This window comes from Bison bison, unplaced genomic scaffold (genome assembly GCF_000754665.1).
Source record: "Bison bison bison isolate TAMUID 2011002044 unplaced genomic scaffold, Bison_UMD1.0 scf7180017864303, whole genome shotgun sequence".
NCBI lineage: Eukaryota > Metazoa > Chordata > Mammalia > Artiodactyla > Bovidae > Bison > Bison bison.
This window is the reverse complement of record NW_011494875.1, coordinates 1,844,678-1,870,750: the sequence shown is the minus strand read 5'-3', so window position 1 is coordinate 1,870,750 and position 26,073 is coordinate 1,844,678. Positions and strand designations below refer to the sequence as shown.

The window sequence follows — 26,073 nt, the reverse complement described above, 5'->3', positions numbered from 1 at the left end:
GTATCCGCCGCGTTCCGCAGCCTGTGCTCCTATTTCCCCGCGGTCTCTGTCGCTGAGCGAGGCGGCCCGGGTGCAGTATGGAGGCGAAGGCAGGGTCCACCGCGGCTACCGATGGCGCATACTCGGTGTCTGCGGAGGAGACCGAAAAGTGGATGGAGCAGGCGATGCAAATGGTAAGGGGGCCGGGGCGTGGACGCATAGGATCGGAACTTCCTCCTGCTTATCCCGACCGAGCATTTGAGTAAATGTCCCCGGGGTACTTTCTGGGTCTTAATAATCTCGATGGAGCTCACAATCTCTGGGAAAACAGCTGGCTTTTACTGTCCTGAAATGTACTTTAGTCCATTCTCACGTGGCTCTGAGGGAAGGAAGAGAGGAAATACGGAAATTGTTTCTTTTTCACTGTTTTGAAGTAAGCGTCAACATCCCTATTCGGGGGCTGCTGGCACGTGCGTGCTGTTTCCCCTTCTTTCCTGTGGACACTGGCAGATTCGCGACGATACATTATTTTGTATGTATGACCCCTTGAACCTACCTAGGAGAAGGAAGGAAGCTGAGGATGTTTCTGGTAGAGAGCAGGATAAGAACAGGCCCCTGAGCGGTCAGATTCCACCATTCATTCATTCATCCATCCATCCTCTTGCCCTCTGCCCTTTTACTTTCTTCCCTCACTCCCTTCAGGACTCCTGATTAAGGAGGGCTCTGATAAGCTTTGTGTACAACCCAAGCTTTACCCGTACTTATGTGTGCCAGCGAACTCTTTAATAGGGATAAAAGTGTATTTGGCGTGTATGTATAGGTATATAAATCATAGACGCACATATATGCATATTTTTAAAGACTTGTTTCTTATACTTTTTTGAAAGTGGTGGTGGTGATGGTTTAGTAGCTAAGTCGTGTCCGACTCTTTGCGACCCCATGAATCGCAGCACGCCAGGCCTCCCGGAGTTCACTCAGACTCACGTCCATCGAGTCAGTGATGCCATCCAGCCATATTACATTCCAGTAAATGCCAAGTATACACTTAGATATAATTGAGACAAAACTTAACCTTCCTATGCACAGTTTTCCTGGTATTTCTCTTTCATTCCATTTTGAAAAAACAAATGCTGGTCATCATACCTGATTTGATTTCATGATGCAGTCTTTCAGCCCACTTCAAAATTTATTCTGCCCATTAAACTTATAGGATGCATAATTTTTTATTTGATACTTTAATATTCGCATATGCTTTGAATGGATCTTCCCTGGTGGCTCAGACGGTAAAGCGTCTGCCTACAATGCCTACCATGTGGGAGACCAAGGTTCAATCCCTGGGTAGGGAAGATCTCTTGGAGAAGGAAATGGCAACCCACTCCAGTATTCTTGCCTGGAAAATCCCATGGATTGTGGAACCTGGTAGGCTACAGTCCATGGGGTCACAAAGAGTCGGACACGACTGAGCGACTTCACTTCACTTATGCTTTAAATGATTAATTTATAATATGGAATTGTTTGTCCTGAACTCATTTTATGTTACTAAATTCTTCCAGCTGGAAAAAAGGAGTTTTCATGTGATATCAAAATCTCTCTCCTTCCCCCAAATGATTTCAATACTATCATATGCTGGGCGGCATAAGTCATGAGGATGATAGTAAATGCACGGGAAGGTTGAAATATCTCAAATTAAGCTGCATTTACATCTTTCTATGGATAAGAGACCCGGAGGTCAGGGGATGTGGGAATGCTGAAAATTTTTGGCCTCTTCTGGTTATTTTCATTTGCTTTAGGAACTGTCCTCAGAATATTTATGGGGAGTTTGCATAGACGAAATTTTGAGAGATCCTACCATAGAGGACTCAATAGTGGTTTTAGAAATAGCCAGGTTTATTCAGCCATTGAACTTTTCCCCTTTGTGTATCAGAAATGTGTTTTCTTTCTCTCCTTTCATATCATCCACACTATTCTCTAGACTTCTGGACTGAACATTTGAGTCTTTTTACTACCTTTTTTTTAAAAAAAAAATTAAACTTTTAATTTTGTATTGGCATATAACCCATTAAGAATGTTGTTATAAAAAAAAAGAATGTCGTGATAGTTTGGGTGGACAGCAAAGGAACTCAGCCATACATATACATGTATCTTTTCTCCCCCAACTCCCTCTCATCCAGGCTTCCACATAACATTGAACAGAGTTCCCTGTGCTATACAACAGATCCTTGCTGGTTAACCATCTGAGCCACAATCGGACTATAAACACCTAAAGGTGTGATTGCCTAGTTTATCTACACAGGGTCAAGGAGGTCCTTAGTTTGCACTTTGTTTTTTTGGCCAGTAGTATATGTTTCTTCCCACTCCAGAATTCTTGCCTGGAGAATCCCATGGACAGAGGAGCCTGGTGGGCGACACTCCACAGGGTCGCAGAGTTGGACACGACTGAGCGACTAACACACACACACATACTTGTGATAAAACAATGCTTGTGATAAATCTTGGACTTTGTCCAACCATCCCCTGCACCTCCACTAAAGAAACTTCAAATCTTAAACTACTTTGAAGACTTGTAGAAGTAATAGCAACTGTCCTGTGTACTTCTGAGAAGAGTTTACGATCAGACCAGAAGCATAGCTAGTACCCGATTCAGAGGCAGCTAATGTGTTCTGACGGAGAAGGCAATGGCACCCCACTCCAGTACTCTTGCCTGGGAAATCCCAAGGACGGAGGAGCCTGGTAGGCTGCAGTCCATGGGGTCGCGAAGAGTCGTACACAACTGAGCGACTTCACTTTCACTTTTCACTTCCATGCATTGGAGAAGGAAATGGCAACCCACTCCAGTGTTCTTGCCTGGAGAATCCCAGGGACGGGGGAGCCTGGTGGGCTGCCGTCTATGGGGTCGCACAGAGTCGGACATGACTGAAGCGACTTAGCAGCAATGTGTTCTGAGGAATTTGAAAGTGAGGTGTCCAGTGTACATGTAATAATAGGATACTAGCATACTTGCAGCACCTGGGCAGAGTAGACATATTTATATGGCCAATTCAAGTGGCTGAGTGCTTGGCTGATATTAGTGTTTGTTGAGCGAAGGCCTGGAGGAATTGGAATGGAGATGGGTTCTTAAAGTATATGATAAAAGGCAGAAAACATAAAAGAAGAATGAATAGTAAGAATGTATCTTACTTTGTAAGATACAAAGTAACAAAGCAAAGGACAGAGGGAAAATATTTGCAGTGTAAATAAAAGGACAGGTTTGATATAACCTTGATATATAAAGAACCTTGGCAAAGAGATATACACCCTAATATTGAAAAAGTCAAAGGATATGAATAAACATGCTATTTCTAAAAGAAACACAGATAAGGAACAAGTTAACAAATGTGCAGTTTCACTAGTAATAGATTAAATTCAAATTAAAAAGAGATATAATTTTTCAGTATTCTTGCCTGGAGGATCACATGGACAGAGGATCCTGGCGGGCTATGGTCCATAGGGTTGCAGAGAGTCAGGCACAACTGAAGCGACTTAGCATAATTTTTCAGCTGTTAAATTGGCAAAGGTCAAAAACTTGCAATGCTTGTTGTAGATAAGGATGTGTGTGTGAGGAGTTGGTTAGTTGTTTGCTGTAATTGGGGCATCTTTTCTAGAAGGCAACTTTGTTATATACATATTAAAAAGCCTTAAAACTGAGTTTATCCTTTGATTCAGTAATATCTTTATGGTATTTTTTTCCCCAAATGAAAATATTTTAATGTTTTCTTTTTCTGATTATATAGATAATTCATAGTCATAAGAAATTTATTTTTATAAATTTATTGACATATATACTTTTAAATAAGTCAAATTACATATTCTCTTCATGATTGTAAGTATCCTTTTTTCCTAGGTATAATCATTTCTTATTTCAGTTTATTTTCCTCTCACCCCCATCCCATAGTTCTTTTATTGCTCTGGAGTGAATTACCAAACATGGGACATAGGATGTATGTATTTTAAAGCCATCTATCTAGATGTTTTTAGATTGCCTTTTAGAACTATACTGCCCAGTGTAGTAGCCACTAGCATATGTGCCTAGTTATTTCATGAATAAGATGAAATTAAATATTCAGTTTCTCAGTCACGTTAGCCGCTTTTCAAGTACTCAGAAGCCACACATGGCTGGTGGCAACCATATTGGACAGCACAGATCAAACGATGTTTCCATCGCTATTGGCAGTGCTGTTGGATAGCACTGGCCTGAAGTGGTCCCACGTCCGTCCCCAGTGGTGAGAATGTTCTGTCCTACCCCCGTTCCTACCATCCCTGGAATTATCACTACTGAACATTTCACAGTGTTACAGGGGAGAAGTAATATCTGTGTTATATTTCTTGTTGTTCTTTGGTGAAGTTATCAAACTTTAAAGAAAGTTCTCTATATTTTTTATTGTTTTGTAAAATCGCTATTTTTCATGACAGTTTTCTTTTGGAGAGATAGCATATAATAAAGGTCATTGTTTTAATCACCACAGCATATAATTCTAACGATTTGGCTTAGAATCAAATAAAAAAAATAATAGCATTGCACTCTTACATTCCAGACACATTGCCATGGGCTGTGTCTCATACTGACCAAATGTATAAGGTCCACAGTAGTCCTGCTCTATGGTGGTTATTGTTCAGTCACCACTAAGTCATGTCCAACTCTTTGTGACCCCATGGACTGTAGCATGCCAGGCTCCTCTGTCCTCCACTATCTCTTGGAGTTTGCTCAAATTCATGTCCATTGAGCCAGTGATGCTATCTAACCATCTCATCCTCTATCATCCCCTTCTTCTCTTGCCCTCAATCTTTTCCAGCATCAAGGTCTTTTCCAGTGAGTTGACTCTTTGCATCAGATGGCCAAAGTATTGGAGCTTCAGCTTCACAACAGTCCTTCCAAAGAATGTCGAGAGTTGATTTCCTTTAGAAATGAGTGGTTTCATCTCCTTGCTGAACAAGGGACTGCTGAGCAAGAGTTTTTTCTAAGACCGCAATTTGAAAGCATATCAGGTGTGTATTGTTACCGTCCTCATTTTCAGATGTGGACATCGAGGTTTAGAGTTAAGTAAGCTCCCCACAGTTAGGGAGCTGGTAAGGACGGAGATGTGATTTGAGCCCAGCCACCTGTCTTCACCCCCAGTTTGTCCTGTGCTGTGTTTGGTTGCTCACTGCTCCCCATTGTACTCTATTGGACCCCTCTGCCTTTTCACTTTATTCCCACTGACTACCATGCCTTGGGGATCCTAATTAGACATTTGGATTTTTTTTCCTCTGTGAATTGCCTAGATATATTCTCTTTTGCCCAATTTTATTATTAGTTTTCCTTTTTAAAAACCACATTGTAGGGACTTCCCTGGTGGTCCAGTGGCTAGGACATCTTGCTCCCAATGCAGTGGGGCTGGATTTGATCCCTGGTCAGGGAACTAGTATGTAGGTCAAGAAGCAAGTTAGACATGGAACAACTGAGTGGTTCAAAATTGGGAAAGGAGGTATGACAAGGCTGTATATTATCACTCTGCGTATTTAACTTAGATGTAGAGTACACCATGTAAAATTCTGGGCTGGATGAAGCACAAGCTGAAATCAAGATTGCCCGGAGAAATTTCAACAACCTCAGATGTGCAGATGATACCAGCCTAATGGCAGAAAGTGAAGAGGAATTAAAGAACCTCATGATGAGGGTGAAAGTTGAGAGTGAAAAAGCTAGCTCAACATTCAAAAAACTGAGACCATGTCATCTAGTCCCATCACTTCATGATAAATAGAAGGGGAAAAAGTGAAAACAGCGACAGATTTTATATTCTTGGGCTCCAAAATCACTGTGGACAGTGACTGCAACTATGAAATTAAAAGACACTCCTTGGAAGAAAAGCTATGACAGACCTAGACAATGTATTAAAACGCAGAGACGTCAGTTTGCCAACAATGGTCCGTATAGTCAAAGCTATGGTTTTTCCAGTAGTCCTATATGGATGTGAGAGTTGGATCATAAAAAAGGCTGAGCACCGAGGAGTTGATGCTTTCAAACTGTGGTGCTGGAGGAGACTCTTGAGAGTCGCTTGGACAGCAAGGAGATCCAACCAGTCAATCCTAAAGGAAATAAGCTCCGAATATCCATTGGAAGGACTGATGCTGAAGCTGAAGCTCCAATACTTTGGCCACCTGATGCAAAGGGCCGACTCGTTGGAAAAGACCCTAATGCTGGGAGAAATTGAAGGCAAAAGAAGAAGGGAGCGGTAAAGGATGAGATGGTTAGATGGCATCACCGACTCAGAGGACGTGAATTTGAGCAAACTCTAGGAGGTAGTGGAGGACAGGGGAGCCTGGCATGCTGCAGTCCATGGGGTTGGGAAGAGTCAGACACGACTTAGCGACTGAAAAATAGCAGCAACATGGAAGCAGATTCCACGTGCTGCAGTTAAGAATTTGCATGCTACAACTAAAACATTCTGTGTGCTGCAGATAAGACCTGGCACAGCCAAATAAATAAATATTAAAAAAAAGTTCTGGTGCCTTAAAAAAAAAAAAAGAATGTTTGACAATGCTTCATTCTAAAAAAAAAATTACATTGTAGGAACTGTTTGTATTTTATAGCTATTTCTAGGAATAATTCATAAGGAATCAGTGGAGATATACAGAGAAGTTCTCTATTTGTTTATAATAGTGAGGAATTTGAAAAATAGCCACATGTGCTAGTCAAACAATAGGGGACCAATTAAGTGAATCATAAATATTTATGCAGAGAAGTACTATGTGGCCTTAAAAAAATCATGTGCTGAGAAAATATTACTCAACATAGAGAAATGTTTGTAATATGTTTCTGGATGAAAAACGCAGACCACTGAACGGTATATATAGTATAAATTTATTTGACTTTTTAGAAAGCTACAAATATGTATATGCAGACATAGGGAAAAACCTGAAAAATTTGTTACAGAATAATACTGGTGATCATATTTTGTAATGTTGGGATTATGAGTGGTTTTTATTTTTTGATGTGTGAATTTTTTTTACCCCCAAGTCTTCTGCCATACTTACTTTACACTTAGGAAAAAAGAAAGATTGAGTAGATAAATGTATCATCAGAGAGTCAGAGGGAGAAAAGTTGCAAGGTTTCTGGAATAAATCGTGTATTATAGTTGCTTTTTCCAGGCACCTGAAGGCAATGGCACCCCACTCCAGTACTCTTGCCTGGAAAATCCCATGGATGGAGAAGCCTGGTAGGCTGCAGTCCATGGGGTTGCTAAGAGTCGGGCATGACTGAGCAACTTGACTTTCACTTTTCACTTACATGCATTGGAGAAGGAAATGGCAGCCCACTCCAGTGTTCTTGCCTGGAGAATCCCAGGGATAGAGGAGCCTAGTGGGCTGCCATCTTTGGGGTCTCACAGAGTCGGACACAACTGAAGCGACTTAGCAGCAGCAGCAGCAGTATTAGTATAAGATTATGGCATGTCTGAGGGAAATTAAAAAAGAAATCAAGCACAGACAGATCCACTGTATCAAATGTAGTGTGATTAAATGTCTCTTTGTGTTAGGCCTTGTGCCATGTGCTTGGCCTACAAAGGTGAGCGGAACAGGTTTGCTGGTGCTTGGCTCTAGTGCTTCCCTGCAGGAGCATGCTGTTTAATTGATGAAATTAAGCCGCCCACAAATGAAAAAGTTAATAGTAGCAAGTCCAGGGTCCAAAATAAGAGGCAGACATAAAATGCTATCAGATAATAGGTGACAAGGTCCTGAGCAAGTTAGTTGAGTGAAATTACAGGATGCTTTCTTAACTTGAAAAAGGGAAATGGGATGTAGGCGAGTGGAAAAGAAGAGATGGGTTCTCAAGGGGAGGAATCATCAAGTACAAAGAAATGGAGGACTCAGTCTTGGGTTAGGAGGGGATCCAACTATCTGTCCGGATCAGGACTTCTAACCAAGGCTCAGGTTTTAGCAGGAATCTATAAACCCTGATGCTGTGTGTAAAAATGTCACGTGCTTGTGCCTTTTTCGCGTGGGCGTGTCCACAACTTTCACCAGATTCTCAGAGGGGCTCCAAGAAGATTAAGGACAAAGGACCTGGAAGGATAATGAAAGGTTCGGCTGACTCAGTTGGCTGGTGGGGAGCACTGGGTGATGGCTGGGAGGCTCTTGGTGCCAGGCTGTTCGTCTCCAGGTGAGGAGAAGTTTAGTGTGTTACAGGAGAACAGAGCTTCTCAGAGTCACGAGCAGTAACAGCTCTAGTGTCGTTGACCTTTCGAACGTTATTATTTTCTACCTAAGAGTTGTCCTGGCCGAACTGTCTTTTCCTCCAATTGTCTTTTTTCTTTTGTGGGAGATATACTTGGGTACTCTTCAAGAGTCTAGGCACTCTGACCCCCTCTCCCCTCCTGCTACCACCGCATGACTAGAAAGTAGTTTGTAGGAAGGACGGCTTTAGAGAAACTGCACAGTCTCTTCCGTCCTAGAACTGTCTTTATCTGTAAAAGCAGATGGACCCTGGCTAGAGTGCAGGAGATGACACTTGAGGAGCAAAAGAAACGACGTTAAAGACATTTGGAGTAGGGACCAGTGAGAAGAGAGATTTCATTCTTCAGTTTTGAACCTTGGTAACTTACTAATTTATGAAAGACAAAATTGCCATTTTAAATAGTAACGGAGCCTCTCTAAAAGATGACGTGGTTGAAAACCTACATAGGTACAATTCAGAGCCATTTTGCCTGCTCTTTTGTGCATTTATAATGAAACGATTGGACTTGGCAGAAGAGGTCGTGGGAATGTTGGAAAGTACAAGATGGGATGGATTAAAAAGTCTTTTCAGTGTAATTAAATCTGTTTTGAACTTCACAGCAAAGCAGATATATGTATTTGATATATGCATATACACACGTGACTCGTTCTGTGGGGTTCTGAGGTTGCTCTCGCCACCTCCTCCCTAACCTACCATTCCAGCTGCTCACCCTTCACCCTCAGTCTAGGCCACTCCTCATCAACAGCATTATTTGCCTTTTTCAAGTACTATGGTCACTCATGCTTTCTCTCTAATTGGGACAGCGGTGGAAGGCATTTTTACAAAAATGAAGCAGAAAGATAATATAGTATGGGAAATAGAGTTAAAAGCAGATCATTTTCTTGGAGTAAACGAGAAAACCCGAAGGAAAGAATGAAAGGCCCGTCTCGTCCCCTCTCCGGGGGCCCAGAGCGTGGCCCCGGCTGTTTTCCGGGTGAACAAGTCAGAATGTGGAAGGAGCCGCACCAGGCAGCTTGGGTTTGCCTCTGCCTGCCACCTGCTCCTCCTTCCCTCTGCTCTTGGATCCTCTCCTGCACGTTTGAAATGAACAAGTAGCCTCACGTAGAGCTCTTCAGCAGACAGGTTTACAGATAATCCTCGTCACGTGGCCCCCTGTTTGTTTACTCTGTTTTTCTTTAAACTTTTACACCTCACTGTCTTGCTAAATGTCCCCTTTCCCTTTGTCCCTTGAACTAGCGCTGCTAAGAACCCAGGCACCAGTAAAGTAGCTGGTCCGTGGTGACTGGAGTAGAAATTAGAGGCAGAGCTGTGGCTGGAAACCCAGGAACCTTGCAGGTGCTCCACAGAGATTTGTTGAACAAGTGAGTGGAGGATCCACATTGCCTGGGCTCTAGGCCCAGCCTCACACAGGGACTGATCCCGTAACCTTCCCAAGGCTCAGTCTTCTTATCTGTAAAATGGGGAAATCACGAACCAGTTGCACCGGGTTATGAAGTACATGAATTAATAATGTGCCTGAACTAGTCCTACATCAGGGGGAGCTTTCCAACAAGCTCTCAGCTCTTATTATTTGCAAGCTCAGAATCAGAACACTTGATGTACAGACACAACAGTCTGTTGTAATAGAAACTAGAAGTGTAACTTACACATAAGTCCCTCTTCAGGCTACTGGTTTTTATTTCCTCCCTCCCACCCTAACTGACCCTTCCTTCTTGGCCCAGTATTTTCCTTGGATCTTCTATAACCCCAGACACTCCTGGTTTTCCTCCTACCTCAGTAGCCATCTCTTCTTAATTGCCATTGTAGGAGCCTTCTGGTTTACTCCACCTTTTATTTTTTTAATGTTTCATTTTGAAATAATTACAAATTCACAGCAAGTTGCAACACAATATACAGACAAGGCCCCAGTACCCTTCACCTGGTTTCCTCTAGTGGTAGCATATTACATAACTAGCGAAATGTCACAGCCAGGAATACAGCCTTGACCCAGCCTGCAGTGCTTGTTCACGTGTCATCAGCTTTATGTGTGTGCGCCTGTGTGTGCATGTGTGTCTGCATCGTTCAGTGCAGTTTTGTTACCTGTTTTGTTTGATCACCACTAGGACTTCTCCATCACCGCAAGGCTCCCTCTTGCTGCCCTTTATGGCCACCATCCTTTCCACACCCTAACCCCCAGCAGTCACTAATCTATCCTCCATACCCATAGTTTTGTCATTCGGGAATGTGGTATACTTGAATATGTCACCTTTGGGGATTTTTTTTTCCCACTCAACATTATTTCCTTGAGTCAGTTAATAGCTGATTCCTTTTCATTGCTGTGTAGTTTTCCATGGGTGGATGCAACATACTTTGTTTAACCTGATAGCCCTTGAAGGACATTTGGGTCATTTCCAGTTTGGGGCTAGGAGTAAAATGTCATTGAACATTCATGTCTGTATATGACATTGTGTTATTGTATGAACATAAGATTTCATTTCCCTGGGTGGACAAACGCCCAGAGTACAATCATTGGGTCATATGTTAAGTGCACATTTAGCTCTTTAAGGAACGGCCAAGCCATCTCCCAGGGTGGCTGTAACAATTTTACATTCCTGCCAGCAATATATGAGATCCTGTTTCTCTGCTTCACTGGCATCTGTTGTTAATACTTTTTATTTCAGCCATTCTGGTAAGTGTGTAGTGATATCTCATTGTGGTTTTAATTTGCATTCCCTAATGGTTAATGATGTATCCATCTTTTCATATACTTATTTGCCATCTGTATGCCATCTTTGATAAAATGTTTTTTAGTATCTTTTGCCCATTTTCTAACAATTTTTTTAAACTGTTGAATTTTGAGCATTTTTTTTTTCATAATCCAGATCTAGACTGTTGTTGAATATGTTGTTATTCAGTCACTAAATTATGTCTGACTTTTTGTGACCCAGTCATGAAATTAAAAGATGCTTGCTCCTTGGAAGAAAAGCTATGACCATCCTAGGCAGCATATTAAAAAGCAGAGACATTACCAACAAAGGTCTGTCTAGTCAAAGCTATGGTATTTCCAGTAGTCATGTTATGGATATGAGAGCTGGACTATAAAAAAAGCTGAGTGCTGAAGAATTGATGCTTTTGAACTGTGGTGTTGGAGAAGACTCTTGAGAGTCCCTTGGACTGCAAGGAGATCCACCCATTCACTCCTAAAGGAAATCAGTCCTGAATATTCATTGGAAGGACTGATGCTGAAGCTGAAACTCCAATACTTTGACCACCTGATGCGAAGAACTGACTCATTGGAAAAGACCCTATTGCTGGGAAAGGTTGTAGGTGGGAGGAGAAGGGAATGACAGAGGATGAGATGGTTGGATTGCATCACCAATGCAATGGATATGAGTTTGAGTTTGAGGTTCTGGGAGTTGGTGATGGACAGGGAAGCCTGACGTGCTGCAGTCAATGGAGTCACAAAGAGTCAGACACAACTGAGCAACTGAACTGAACTTTGTGACCCCATGGGCTGCAGCACACCAAGCTCCTTTGTCCTTCACTATCTCCCAGAGTTTGCTCAAATTCATGTTACTTGAATCAGTGATACTATCTAACCATCTCATCCTCTGTCACTCCCCTTTTCCTTGCCTTCAGGCTTTCTCAGCATGAGGGTCTTTTCCAACGAGTGGGCTCTTTGCATCAGGTGGCCAAAATATTGGAGCTTCAGCTTCAGCATCAGTCCTTCCAATGAATATTAGGGTTGATTTCCTTTAGAGTGGACTGGTTTGATCTCCTTGCTGTCCAAGGGACTCTCAAGAGTCCCCTTAAATATATGGTTTATAAATACTTTCTTCCCATTTTAGCTTATCTTTTCTTCCTCTTAACAGGATGTATTAGTTTTCTCTGGCTTCGGTAACAAATGCCTGCACACTTGGTGGCTTAGAACAACATAGGTTTATTCTTTTACGATTCTGGAGGCCAGGAGTCCACTCTCCGTTTCACTGCCCCCAAACAAATGTGTCAGCAGGGCTGTGCGCCCTCTGGAGGCCCTAGAGAAGAATATATTTCCTTGCCTTTTCCAGCTTCTAACGTGACATTCCTTGCTTGGTTCATGACTCCTTCCCACATCTTCAAAGCCAACAGCGTAGCATCTTCAAATCTCTCTGCTTCCATCATCCCATTGCTATCTACTTTACGTGTCAAATCTCTCTCCGTGTCTCTCATAAGGACAGTTATGATTGCATTTGGGGCCACCTAATAATCCAGGATAACTTCCCTATCTCAAGACCCTCAACAGATATTTGATGGATGAGCACATGATTTGTCTTTCTTGTGGACCCCAGTTTATGCGTCATCCTGAACTTATTTTAAATTTCACTCTATGTGTGACGATTGCCTTAACTGTGCTGGTTCTTATTGTCTCCTCCCTCTCCAGCTGTCAGTCCTCCTCCCAGCTTTCCTTCCTGTAGTAACCTATGGTACATTTTTTATTTGTATATATGCACCAAACCTTTGAAAGACCTCTGCAGTCTTTCAAACTTTGTGCAAACTGAGTGTGCTTTAACTTTTTACATAACTGGGACAGAACTAGCCTGTGGGTAGTGCATGACCCAGTTCTGAAGAACGTGGTATTATGGCTTCAGATACTGTCTCCTTCCATCTCTCCAGGCCCCAGCTTTATCCCACTACTCCAGATGCAAGAGAAGTATCATATGCTCCCACAACGTGCCTCTCCTTTCACCATTGTTGGCCAAATGAAAAGTGTCAGCTGAGCATGTTTGAAGCAGCTAAGGGACCCACGCTAGCATTATGATAGGGTTATTGCTGGGAGCAAGCGGCTAGTGCAGGAGATGGAACACATACTGATTTCAGCAAAGCCTTCAACTTGGCACTTCGTGTGCCCTGTGGTGTGTGTAAATACCTCTGCTTCAGTAGGAATGTAGTCTTCTAGAGTGTCTTCCAGCCTGCCCAAACAGGAAATGCTATGCCTTTCTAGAAACAGCGGTACTTGGGTTCTTTAAACCATAGTGAGGTGGAAATGACTACGCTAGTTCACAGGTCACAACCGTTTCAGGTTCTCTCTCACCTGTGGTGTCCGGGCATCCCAAAAGTAACCTGCCTGTTTTTGCTCTTTGCCTGAAGAAGTATTCCTTAGCTGTCCTGGGCCCCAGAACTGCTGGGGCTCCTTCAGCCACCATGGTGGTGGTTTAATCACTAAGTCATGTCTGACTCTTTGTGACTCCATGGACTGTAGCCTACCAGGCTCCTCTGTCCATGGGATTCTCCAGGCAAGAATACCAGAGTGGGTTGCCATTTTCTTCTCCAGGGGATCTTCCTGACCTAGGATTCAAACCCGCATCTCCTGCATTGCAGGCAGATTCTTTTATTGCTGAGCCGGCACGGAAGCCCATTCCCTCAACCATAGGGCTGGAAAAAAAATGGACAGCTAGTGATGGAGGGGTGACTCTGCAACTATAATGATTAGTTTATCATCCCTGGGATGGTGGTGGAACTGTGCCTAAACTTACTTTTCTCATTTGTATTTTTCAGTTGAGATATATTTCACATGGGTTTCCCTGGTGGCTCAGCAGTAAAGAATCCACCTGCAGCGCAGGAGCCGTGGGTTTGATCCCTGGGTCAGGAAGATCCCCTGGAGGAGAGCATGGCAACCCACTCCAGTATTCTTGCCTGGAGAATCCCATGAACAGAGGAGCCTGGCGGGCTGCAGTCCATGGGGTCACACAGAGTCAAACATGACTGAAGTGACTTAGCATATTTCACATACAGTGAGATGCACAGGTCTTAAATGTATTGTTCATTCAGTTCTGAATGATGCAGACATCTATGTAAGCCACACCCTTATCACGATAAAGTTTTTTCCTCCCCAGATTTCCTTGTGTCCCTTTCCAGTCAAGCTACTCATCCCTGTTGGTGATGGAACCACTGTTGCAATTACTTTCATCATAGTTTAGTCTGTTCTAGTCCTTCACTTGGAGGGAATCATGCAGTGTGTGCACTTTTGTGTCTGATTTCTTGTACGTTAGCACGTCTGGGATTCATCCATGGTGTTGTGTGTATCCGTAGTTTGTTTCTCTCTTATTGCTGAGTAGTATTCCATGGCATGTTTATCCATTCTTTTGTTGATGGACACCTGTGCTATTTCCTGTGTTTGGCTATTATGAATAACATAACATAATAACAGCCAAGCTGTTATGAACATTCTTTTACAAGGTTTGTTTGTTTGTTTTTGCTAGACACATATTCTCTTCTCTCAAGTAAATACTTAGGAGTAGAATGAGCTAGATGTTCATAGGCTCTTTGTAGGTTTGCTTCTTGGGGTTTCCTAGGTGGTAAACAACCTTCCTGCTAGTGCAGGAGATGTAAGAGATACATGTTTGATCCCTGGGTTGGAAAGATCCCATGGAGAAGGAAATAGCCACCCACTCCACTATTCTTGCCTGGAGGAGCCTGGAGGGCCATGGTCCATAGGGTTGCAAAGGGTCAGACACAACTGAAGCGACTTTAGCACACATGTGTGTTTACTTCTTAAAGAAGCTTCTAAAGTGTTTTTCAAAATGGTTGTGCCAGTTTTGTATAGAGTGCTCCAAAGCCATTATTGTCTCGCTTAGAACAGAGATTGTGGGCACAGGGAGATAAGCAGTCTGGTCACCTTGATGCTGTTGAATACCAGAGGATGTTTTCTGTAATTTTTAAAGCATCAGAAAGATTAAGCAAGTGGAATTTCAACAAAGAAAGAATTTTAATAAAAGACTTATAAATGTTACTTATTCTTCTACCTGTTTACAAATACATGTGAGCTGTGCCGTGCTAAGTTGCTTCAGTCATGTCTGACTCTCTGAGACCCTATGGAATATAGCCAGTTAGGCTCCTCTGTCCATGGGATCCCCCAGGCAAGAATACTGGAGTGAATTTCCATGCCCTCCTACAGGGGATCTTTCCAACCAAGGGATTGAACCCATGTCTCCTGCATTGGCAGGCAGTTCTTTACTGCTGTGCCACCTAAGAAGCCTGTACTCTGTCAGAAAACAGTGCACAGTTCAGTTCAGTTCAGTAGCTCAGTTGTGTCTGACTCTTTGCGACCCCATGGACTGCAGCACGCCAGGCTTCCCTGTCCATCACCAACTCCTGGAGCTTGCTCAAACTCATGTCCATGAAGTCGGTGATGCCATCCAACCATCTCATCCTGTGTCGTCCCCTTTTCCTCCTGCCTTCAATCTTTCCCAACATCAGGGTCTTTTCCAATGAGCCAGTTCTTCACATCAGGTGGCCAAAGTATTGGAGTTTCAGCTTCAGCATCAGTCCTTCCAGTGAATATCCAGAACTGATTTCCTTTAGGATTGACTGGTTTGATCTCCTTGCTGTTCAAGGGACTCTCAAGAGTCTTCTCCAACACCCCTGGCAATATAAGAACAAGGATCAAAAGTAGTCTTTGATCAGTTCTGCTTCCAGTAAAAGAAAAATTCAGGGAGCTCAGGACTATGATGGGGATTTGCTCTTGAGTCTCTCTCAATACAGACACAACAGAGAATAAAGGCACTGAATACTGAAATGTTTTAGAAAAGGGGAAACTGAGCCACGTTTCTTTGCTCTGATGTTTGTTCATGTGTGTAGTCCTTAGGCTGCCTGTTTCTTTCGTCTTTTCAAGTATTGAACATCACCTGTTAGATTTTCCACTTTGTCTTTTAGGCCAAAGACGCCCTAGACAATACTGAAGTTCCTGTTGGCTGCCTTATGGTCTACAACAATGAAGTTGTGGGCAAGGGGAGAAATGAAGTTAATCAAACCAAAAATGTATGTGAGTTGAAGAGTAAATTGCAAACATATGACAGTGATGGTAGGCATGGAATGGATTTCTCGTGGTTGGTGGCAAGATGGATCTGTGTAGCGTTAGGTGACCATTAGTGGAAGGACAGTTTCCTGAAACCTTTAAAAATGTCTTTTTTTTTCTGATTATAAAGAGTGATCCATACTGATTTTCAAAATTTTGGATAATTCAGAAAAATTTAATGAAGCAGTAAATTCTTTGGGTCTGATTTTCCATTTCATAGAGCTTTAACACGAGTAAAATCCAAGAGGGGTTTTATTACATCAGAGTGTCCATACAGAAGAAAAGAGTCCATCTCTATTTTAAGCAAATGTAATACCTGGAAATTCTACTTTATGAGACAGCAATTTAGCTCATATTGTATCCTTCGGTGAGGCTTCCCTGGTAGCTCCGTTGGTAAAGAATCTGCCTGCAATGCAGGAGACCCTGGTTTGATTCCTGGGATGGGATGATCTGCTGGAGAAGGGATAGGCTACCCACTCTAGTATTCTTGGGTGTGTGCTACTGCTGCTGCTAAGTCACTTCAGTCATGTCCGACTCTGTGTGACCCCATAGACGGCAGCCACCAGGCTCCCCCATCCCTGGGATTCTCCAGGCAAGAACACTGGAGTGGGTTGCCATTTCCTTCTCCAATGCAGGAAAGTGAAAAGTGAAAGTGAAGTCACTCAGTCGTGTCTGACTCTTTGCGACCCCATGGACTGCAGCCTACCAGGCTCCTCCATCCATGGGATTTCCCAGGCAAGAGTACTGGAGTGGGGTGCCATTGCTTTCTCCCTTGGGTGTGTAGTACCTTTAATTATTGTGTTCCTCCTAGTCAATTAAAAAGTCACCCTTAATTGATAGCTGTGGAGATATAAAAGGATTGTATAAAGAAAGCAAGTAATTCAGTGGGGTACAGTCTCCACCACCTGCAGGTACACTTTAAAAGCTTTTGTGACTTTATTGTGGTTAGGTTGAGAAGTTATGAATTAAGGAAACACTTGTTGAATGTGGTATCACCACAGCATGTTACAGTGAGTAGAAATGAAATCATAAGTTTTAGGATTATAAGAAGTGCCGGGGGCACTCAAGGAGAGCTTATAATTTTACCACCCCTCACGTTGACTTTGATCTTACTTGGGAGCCAGAGAACGAGGTGGGGGTGCTATGAGCACTTTCGAGTTCATTCATCACACTTATCAACAAGAAAACTCAGATCTAGTGAAACACAAGCAAAATAGGAACCCAGATTCACAAAACAGTTGTTACGTGGACATCAAGATGCCTGTAAGATAAGTAGTAAGCCACGTGTGTTAGTCGCAGTCGTTTCTGACTCTTTGCAACTGCATGGAATGGAGCCCGCCAGGCTCCTCTATCCATGGAATTCTCCAGGCAAGAATACTGGAGCGAATTGCCATTTACTTCTCCAGGGGATCTTCCTGACCCAGGGGTCAAACCCTGGGTCTGCATTGCCGGCAGATTCTTTACCGTCTGAGCCACCTGGAAAGCCCAATAAGCCGTAGTACACCAATTAGTGAATCTACAGATACTATTCAGGAGTAGAATTTTTTGTGATTTAAATAATTGTCGTATTTCCCTATTTGTATTTTGTGGTTCAGTACAGTATCTTTAACATGAGAAAGTCGGATGTCCTAGCAACATCTGTCTAAACCCCCAGTGACCTGAGTTTCTTCCACACCTTGAAATTAACCTGGATTTAATTTTAGTATTCTGTGCTCTTTAGAAGGTTACCCTACAATCACAGTATAGAAAGACTCTTGACCCTAAAAGAGGAGACCCAAGTCCTACTTTCGGCTCTGCTACCATTACCCGCCGTCACCACCGCCATCACCTCGCCCAGCTGTGTGTCTTTAGTAACCTCCTAACATAGCTTACTTAGCTTCTGGTTCTTCAGCGGTAAAAGAGTTGATTGAGATGATTTAGGTCGTTGATTATCTCTCGAGAACTATGAGCACATTTGATTCAGTAAATCTGAACCTGATTTCTAAAAAGCACCCAAGTTGGGGGGAACTTTGCTTTTTTTTTTAAGCTCCCCAGTTGGTTCTGGTATGCAGTCAGGTATGGGACCCTCTTTGCCAAAGAACTTTCCAGCTCTGAGTTTATCATTCTGGGCCAGCAGGGCTCCCATCTGCCTCTGGCTTCCATGGCCCCTTGGCCACTGTGCCAGCACTTTCCACAGGTAAATGAACACCTTTCTGTTTGCCCCACCGAATTTTATGCTTCTGGAGGACAGAGACTTTTTTCCCCACAGAGTTTAGTGCAGTGGCTTGTACATAGTTGACACTAAGTGTAAGTTTATTGATAAACATAATTATTCATGAGTACTATAAATAATTGCCACATAGCAGAGTACATATATAGTGTTATGTGTGACTGTGCTTCATATAATTCATATCACTTTATGAGATGTAGATACTAGAATTACATTTGGGGAAACTAAGGCTTGGAAAAGCTATGTAACTTGCCCAAGGCTATACAATTAGTAATGTCACAGTCAGGATTCAGACTGAAGTATGGTTGACTTCAAATTTCTTGCATTTCTCCTATACTCTACTGCTCCCAGAAGGTATCTGAAACTGATACCAAACCTCTGCTTCTCTCTAGAGTCTGCCAGTATATAAAATCCTATCCCAGAGAAAATGTAAGTGATGATATCCCAGTGATGACATTCTAAATATAGATTTGTTTAGAGTGAGGTTAGTGACAGTCTTGAAAACATATTCGAACCTAAAGCACATGCTTATGAAAATTTCAGTTTCCTTGGAAATATTCAGGAACCATAGACATCTTTTTTTTATTTGAGACTTATCTCTCTGGTATTTTAATTGACAGAGTGTCCCCTAAAGTACTTAGATACTTAACTAAAAATAGAGCACTAATTCCTCTGACATCTCAGATTAGGTATCTTTTGTCGGCAAGGCTATAGTACTTGAACTAGGAAGTCCACTGTCAGCTGCTAAGGGTGTCCTGAAACCTTTATTCGCTGAAATGTTTGCAGAAACAATAGGCCCGTTTTTCATATTTACTTTGGAATATTTGTAAAATACTGTTACACGTAGCCAACAAGGTCAGTGCAGGCAGCTCTCTTTCCAGGCTACTCGACATGCAGAAATGGTGGCCATTGACCAGGCCCTAGACTGGTGCCGTCGCCGCGGCAGGAGTCCTTCTGAAGTGTTTGAACACACTGTGCTGTACGTCACCGTGGAGCCCTGTATCATGTGTGCAGCTGCTCTCCGCCTGATGAGTATCCTTTGACTTCACAGGTTCATGTGTCCTGAACTCAAAAATGGATGGTGGAATGCGGGTGGGAGGGACGCTCCTCCCACCAGAGGGAGGAGCTTATATGTATACATGTGGCTGATTCACAGTATTGTACAGCAGAAACCAACACAGTATTGTAAAGCAATTATATTTCAATTAAAAAAAAAAAAAGGCATCAATGTAAAACAAAAAAGTCCAGACAATGTTAAAAAAGATTCTACTATATGAAAACAGAATTGTGAAACAAATTTTGGAAGATGTACTTTACAAAATACAGTGTTCCTAGGCCAAAACATTTTTTAAGAAAGATTTTTGAATACTGAAGTCTTTGTTTTAGTATCAGTGAACTATAACAAGTAAGTGAGAGCAAGAAACGCTTCAAGCTAACTTAAGCTGTCAGGTAAAGACAGACCATAAATTAGACTGTTTAACAGTGTACATAAGAAAAGACCTGAAGAATATGCACCTATTTTGCCTTTGGTGAACAGATTACAGGTGACTTAAAATTTCTCTTTCTCTGTTTATGGCTTGTGGTGAACAGATTACAGGTGACTTAAAATTTATCTTTCTCTGTTTATAAGTCTTTATTGTTTATTTTTGCCATGAATACCTATTACATAGAAGGCTTGAAAAATTCAAGTAACTACAAAGTGAAAGTATTTATGATACTGTGTTGTGTTGTTCAGTCGCTCAGTCGGTCCGACTCTTTGCAACCCCATGGACTGCAGCACACCATGCTTACCTGTCCTTCACTGTCTCCCGGAGTTTGCTCAGACTCTTGTCTGTTGAGTCATTGGTGCCATCCAGCCATCTCATCCTCTGTTGTCCCCTTCTCCTCCTGCCCTCAGTCTTTCCCAGCATCAAGGTATTTTTCAGTGAGTTAGCTATTCACATCAGGTGGCCAAAGTATTGGAGTTTCAGCTTCACCATCAATTCTTCCAATGAATGAATATTCAGGGTTGATTTCCTTTAGGATTGACAAATTTGATCACCTTGCAGTCTGAGGGACTCTCAAGAGGCTCCTCCAGCACCATAGTTTGAAAGCATCAATTCTTCAGTGCTCAGCCTTCCTTATGGTCCAACTCTCACCTCCATACATGACTATTGGAAAAACCATAGCTTTGACTATATGGACCTTTGACAGCAAAGTGATGTCTCTGCTTTTTAATACGTTGTCTGGGTTTGTCATAGCTTTTCTTCCAAGTAGCAAATGTCTTTTAATTTCATGACTGCAGTCACTGTCCACAGTAATTTTGGACCCCAAGAACTGTAAACTAAATAAATGGGAAGTTGATATAGCTCTTCGAATTGTGTCTTTCACGGAATAAATGACACAAATACTGAGTACAGCCAGTTAGCCTCTAAAGATCTTTTTAAAAATTGCTGGATAATTCAACAATTAATTGTTGAATCTCATGCTAGCATGTTCTTATGTATTTATTTTGGTTGTTTCTGTTCAGTTGCTCAGTTGTGTCTGACTCTTTGCAACCCCATGGACTATAGCATGCCAGGCTTCCCTGTCCTTCACCATCTCCTGGAGCTGGCTCAAACTCATGTCCATTATTTTGGTTTGTGGGTGTGAATCATTTAATCACTAAAAATAATAGAGAGGGCTTTGAGTATGATAAGACATACAGTTTCCACTTTGTAAACTCTCTGCCCATCGTGCCATCCCGAGTGGCTCCGTTTTAGTCTGGTTTATTCTGAGCCACAGTTATATTTGCTTGAGGAAAGAACAGAGGGAAAATCTGTTATTTTTAAAGAGGTGAAAATCTCTGGATTAAATTTCTGCCTCCCTTTTGGCTCCAATTCTCTAGTGATTCCAAAATATCTCCTTTAGGAGAGGCCAGAGAGAGCACCAAGCTGCAAGCATTTAGCAAATACACATTCAGTTTTCACTCCATTTGCAGTTGTGAGATGTTACTTTTTAAATCCTTTAAACCTCTTTCTTTTGTGTAACTAGATTGTGAAGTGAAGTCAAAGTTTGTCCGTCATGTCCAACTCTGTGACGCCATGGACTATACAGTTCATGGGATTCTCCAGGCCAGGATACTGGAGTGAGTAGCCTTTCCCCTCTCTAGGGGATCTTCCCAACCCAGGGATTGAACCTAGGTCTCCCACGTTGCAGGCGGATTCTTTACCAGATGAACCATAAGGGAAGCCCAAGAATACTGGTGTGGGTAGCCTATCTCTTCTCCAGTGGATCTTCCTGACCCAGGAATCAAACCAGGGTCTCCTGCATTGCAGGCAGATTCTTTACCAACTGAGCTATCAGGGAAGCCTAAAACTAAGTTATATTCTAGAAGGAATTTCCTGAATTAAAGGGTGCTTAGACCTAGAGAAATACCTCTTGTCTGGCAGTGGTGGAATTTGAACCCACGACTCTGAAGAGACTGGAGCCTAAATCCAGCACCTTAGACTGCTCGGCCATGCTACTTGATTGCAAAACTGAATTTTTAAGACTAAGCCCAAGTTTAATTATTTTTAAGGGTAGCGTGGGCTTTCCTCTCTAGGATAGCTGGTATAAACCCACTCTAGTTTTGTCACAATATGCACTTGAACTGCCTGTTCTCTGTAGGACCTTAATTCTTTCTCAGGAATCCCACTGGTTGTCTATGGCTGCCAGAATGAAAGATTTGGTGGTTGTGGCTCTGTTCTGGATATTGCCTCTGCTGATCTACCGAGTACTGGGAAACCATTTCAGGTAACATGAACGGTTATACTTTTTCTTTCTAATTACTCTTATCTCACCTACGGGCTTGCGGGTAATTAGCGTGTTGTCAGTACACCAAGGAGCCATGACTGAACCAGGTGGGTGCTGGGAACCTCTGGCCAAGGTCATGGATGCCTCAGTGTAAGACTGCAGGTAATCATTTCCAGGAGAGTGCTTAGCTGTCTTAATGCACAGAATCCCTCCAGAAAGAGAGTTCCAGCCTTCCAAGCTTTCCTCTGACAGTCTTCACCAACATCATCAGCTATGTGTAAGGACCCTACCACTATGGGCCTCTCCCCTCCACATGTGTGCCTGGCTCTGTGCTGTACCAGATTTGCATGATGCTTAGTCTGTGTTGGTGACTGCTGCTGCTAAGTCGCTTCAGTCGTGTCCGACTCTGTGCGACCCCATAGACGGCAGCCCACCAGGCTCCCCCATCCCTGGGATTCTCCAGGCAAGAACACTGGAGTGGGTTGCCATGGCCTTCTCCAATGCATGAAAGTGAAAAGGGAAAGGAAGTTGCTCAGTCATGTTTGACTCTTCCCGACCCCATGGACTGCAGCCTACCCGGCTCCTCCGCCCATGGGATTTTCCAGGCAAGAGGACTGGAGTGGGGTGCCATTGCCTTCTCCGGTGTTGGTGACTATAGCAGCCATTTACAGTGAATACACAATATTTTTCACAAAGTCAGTCATTTTGCTTGATTGCCCTGTACTATTTTTGGCATCTAGGAATCAATACCTGATTTCATTTTTTTCCCCCTGCCTTTTTGATGTTGAAATTTCCCCTAGGCCCAAGAATCCACTTAGAAATTCTACTTTCTCTTTAACTTTGACGCTTCTCCCAGAGTTTTCGTGTTTAAGGCTATGAGCAGAAGGAATTTTTATTTCAGAGTTTGGTCTCTAGACAAATACCAGTTCCCATAAACTGGTTTGATTTTTTTCTCTCTAAGATCTAAGGTTAATCTTAAAAGTATTATGCTTTAAAAAGAAAAGGACTTAACAAATGCTGGACATGGTATGTAGTTAACAAAGATCTCAGATATTCTTGGGAGAATATTAAGTACCTATGAAGGGCTAAATTTGGTTGAATCCCAATGAGAACAAGTTTTGGAAAACATTCTATTTTGAGTTTTCCCAGCTGAACATTGGCTTTCCCAACAAGCCCTGCACTTTTGAGAACAGATAACTTTTACCATCACATCAGAAAAGAAACCGTCATAGGATGGAGAGTAGGCAGTACAGTTAGCCTGATCATTAAAACAATATGCAAAGTGACTTGTTTTCTTCCAGTCACTTCTATCAGTAACTCAGGTTTTGCTTCCGTAACTCTTTGCAAATGAATCGCTGACTCTGTACTTCATTTATGAGAAAGATCTGAAGAATTCCTCAAAGCTTCTCAGCTGAACAAAGATGAGCCCTTAGATATCAGATATGGGTGGAGCATTTCTGTCCAACATGCCAGAGATGTTGCCAGTGACATTACCAGTGACCGCATCACGTTGTGCTCCTTCAAAGGCCTGTATATTTTGACTTCATTTTATTGCTCCAATTTCTTTCCTGGTACTCCCTTAATAATCACTCCACCACTATCAGCTGGTTGTCTCACAAACCTAAGCTTATTCCTCCTCTTTTCCTGAGATGATCTGCTCAGTCTCTCTAAATATTCTCTAGTATTAAGTTTCATCCCTCTACTGTTATCCCAATTTCTTATTCTTTCACATGTTGACCTTTTTGCTGAAAGAATCAAAGATAGAAGAAACTGAACACTTAAAAAATATCCTCTGTAGTAAGGTTCGACTAGTTTTTTCTATAAAAAGCCTGAGAGGAAATATTTTAGCTTTTGTGAGCCACTTATATTTTTGTCACATATATATTTTTTTAACCCTTTAAAATATAAAAACCATTCTTAGCTGACCATTTCTAGCTGTGGACTGCCAACCCGAGCTCTATAGAATCAAACACTTCATGGGCCCCTGTTAAATAAAGAACAGCAGATAAAAATAGCTTAGTGCTCAGTGAGCACTCACAATGTGCCAGGTGTTTTAATTAACAGGGGCTATGTTATCTAATCTCATTTTGTTGTTGTCATTCTTCATTTGCTAAGTCATGTCCGATTCTTTGCAACTCCATGGACTACAGCATGCCAGGCTTCGCTCTCCTTCACTGTCTCCCAGAGCTTGTTCAAACTCATGTCCATTGAATCAGTGATGCCATCCAAGCATCTCATCCTCTGTTGCCCCTTTCTCCTGCCTTCAGTCTTTCCCAGCATCAGGGTTTTTTCCAGTGAGTCAGCTCTTTACATCAGGTAGCGAAAGTACTGGAGCTTTAGCTTCAGCATCTGTTCTTCCAATGAATATATTCAGGGTTGATTTCCTTTAGGGTTGACTGGTTTGATCTTGCTGTCCAAAGGACTCTCAAGAGTCTTCTCCAGGACCACAGTTCCATAGCATCAGTTATTCAGTGCTCAGCCTTCTTTATGGTCCAACTCTCACATCTGTACATGACTACTGGGAAAACCATACCTTTGACTATCTAACCTCATTTAATTTTCACAAAATCCTTTTGGGTTAATTTCTATAATTACCTATATTTTACATATGAGGGAACTGAGGCATAGAAAGTTGAAGTACCTTACACAAGATCACATAACTAGTAGGTGTCCTGGGATTTCTTTGGAAGGAATGATGCTAAAGCTGAAACTCCAGTACTTTGGCCACCTCATGAGAAGAGTTGACTCATTGGAAAAGACTCTGATGCTGGGAGGGATTGGGGGCAGGAGGAGAAGGGGACGACAGAGGATGAGATGGCTGGATGGCATCACTGACTCGATGGACGTGAGTCTCAGTGAACTCCGGGAGTTTGTGATGGACAGGGAGGCCTGGCGTGCTGCGATTCATGGGGTTGTAAAGAGTCAGACATGACTGAGCGACTGAACTGAACTGGGATCACACAGTTAGTTGATTGAAAAATAATAATGAGTTAATTAGTGATGTTTAATTTAGGTCTTTTTTTTTTGGAAATATACTTCCTTACTGATTTTCCTAATATCCATGAGGTGTATTAACATTATCTGAAATATATTTACATAATGATGTATGTGTTGCCATTTTCACGGAACACAGCACACATTTTCCTAGGCCTGTGCTCATTCTCAGCTTTCTTATTTCATCAGTGCACCCCTGGATATCGGGCTGAGGAGGCAGTGGAGATGTTAAAGACCTTCTACAAACAAGAAAATCCAAATGGTCAGTTTTCCCCTCCTGTGTACACATACTTGGTCGGTACGAAGCAAGTCTGCGTGGGCCTACCTCTTCATTTTCTCTTTCTTTTCTATTCTTTTCACAGCACCAAAATCAAAGGTTCGAAAAAAGGAATGTCACAAATCCTGAACTTGTTTTAATGAAAGACTCACGCCCCTGGGACGACATTCTTGGACAGAAAGCTGTTGACATCGTTGAAGCATATGTTTATATATTGTCCATAATTCGCGGGAAAATGGTTTCTCATCATTTGCTCTGTTAAGGGAGCAAATGAGCACTTTTTAAAAGGCTGACAGTTGCAAACAACTCCTAGCTTTTCCACAAGCTGAAAGACCATTTTTAAGAAGGGGAAAAGTTAAAGATTGAGGTTTTAGAAATTAGCAAGCAGTTCCTGTTCTTCATGCCAAAATCCTTATGCCTGGTCCAGGAATGCACTGACTTTCAGAGGCTGTGTATCCAGACTCAGTTGCCTGGTGTGTCTGCCTGGAGAGCATCACCCGATAGACAGCTGCTCCAGGCCTTACAGACGGGGATCCTTCATCCTTGGCAGCCACCGTGTTCTCCCTGGTTGCGTGTGTCGGGGAGGGAGACTTCCTTGGAAGTTGTATTAATATATGAATCATATACATATTGGACCACGATTCTGTGGTCCTTAGAAGAGATTTTTGCTTTTATAAAGCATTTAGAGAAAATACATACTTTTAAAACACATATTCATCATTTAACAGCATACTGCTATCATAAAACCTTATTCATGCCTTCTTTGAAGATGAAATAAAATAAAAATAAAAGAAATGCCT

The 26,073-nt window shown here is 42.3% G+C and overlaps 1 protein-coding gene across 3 annotated transcripts; it reads left to right on the top strand.

Moving 5' to 3' along the window:
• On the top strand, positions 1-26,073 carry ADAT2 (adenosine deaminase, tRNA-specific 2). Of its 3 annotated transcripts, XM_010851465.1 has the most exons (7): positions 45-173; positions 4,809-5,001; positions 15,899-16,003; positions 19,131-19,281; positions 21,896-22,002; positions 25,186-25,258; positions 25,359-26,066. In XM_010851465.1, the coding sequence occupies exons 3-7, from the start codon at positions 15,944-15,946 to the stop codon at positions 25,400-25,402; spliced, it is 435 nt and encodes a 144-aa protein (XP_010849767.1). In that variant the 5' UTR covers positions 45-173; positions 4,809-5,001; positions 15,899-15,943; the 3' UTR covers positions 25,403-26,066. The 3 variants fall into 3 exon arrangements, with proteins under 3 accessions (XP_010849765.1, XP_010849766.1, XP_010849767.1); XM_010851463.1 differs by lacking the exon at positions 4,809-5,001 and having other exon boundaries at positions 1-173; positions 25,359-26,073; XM_010851464.1 differs by lacking the exons at positions 4,809-5,001; positions 15,899-16,003 and having other exon boundaries at positions 1-173.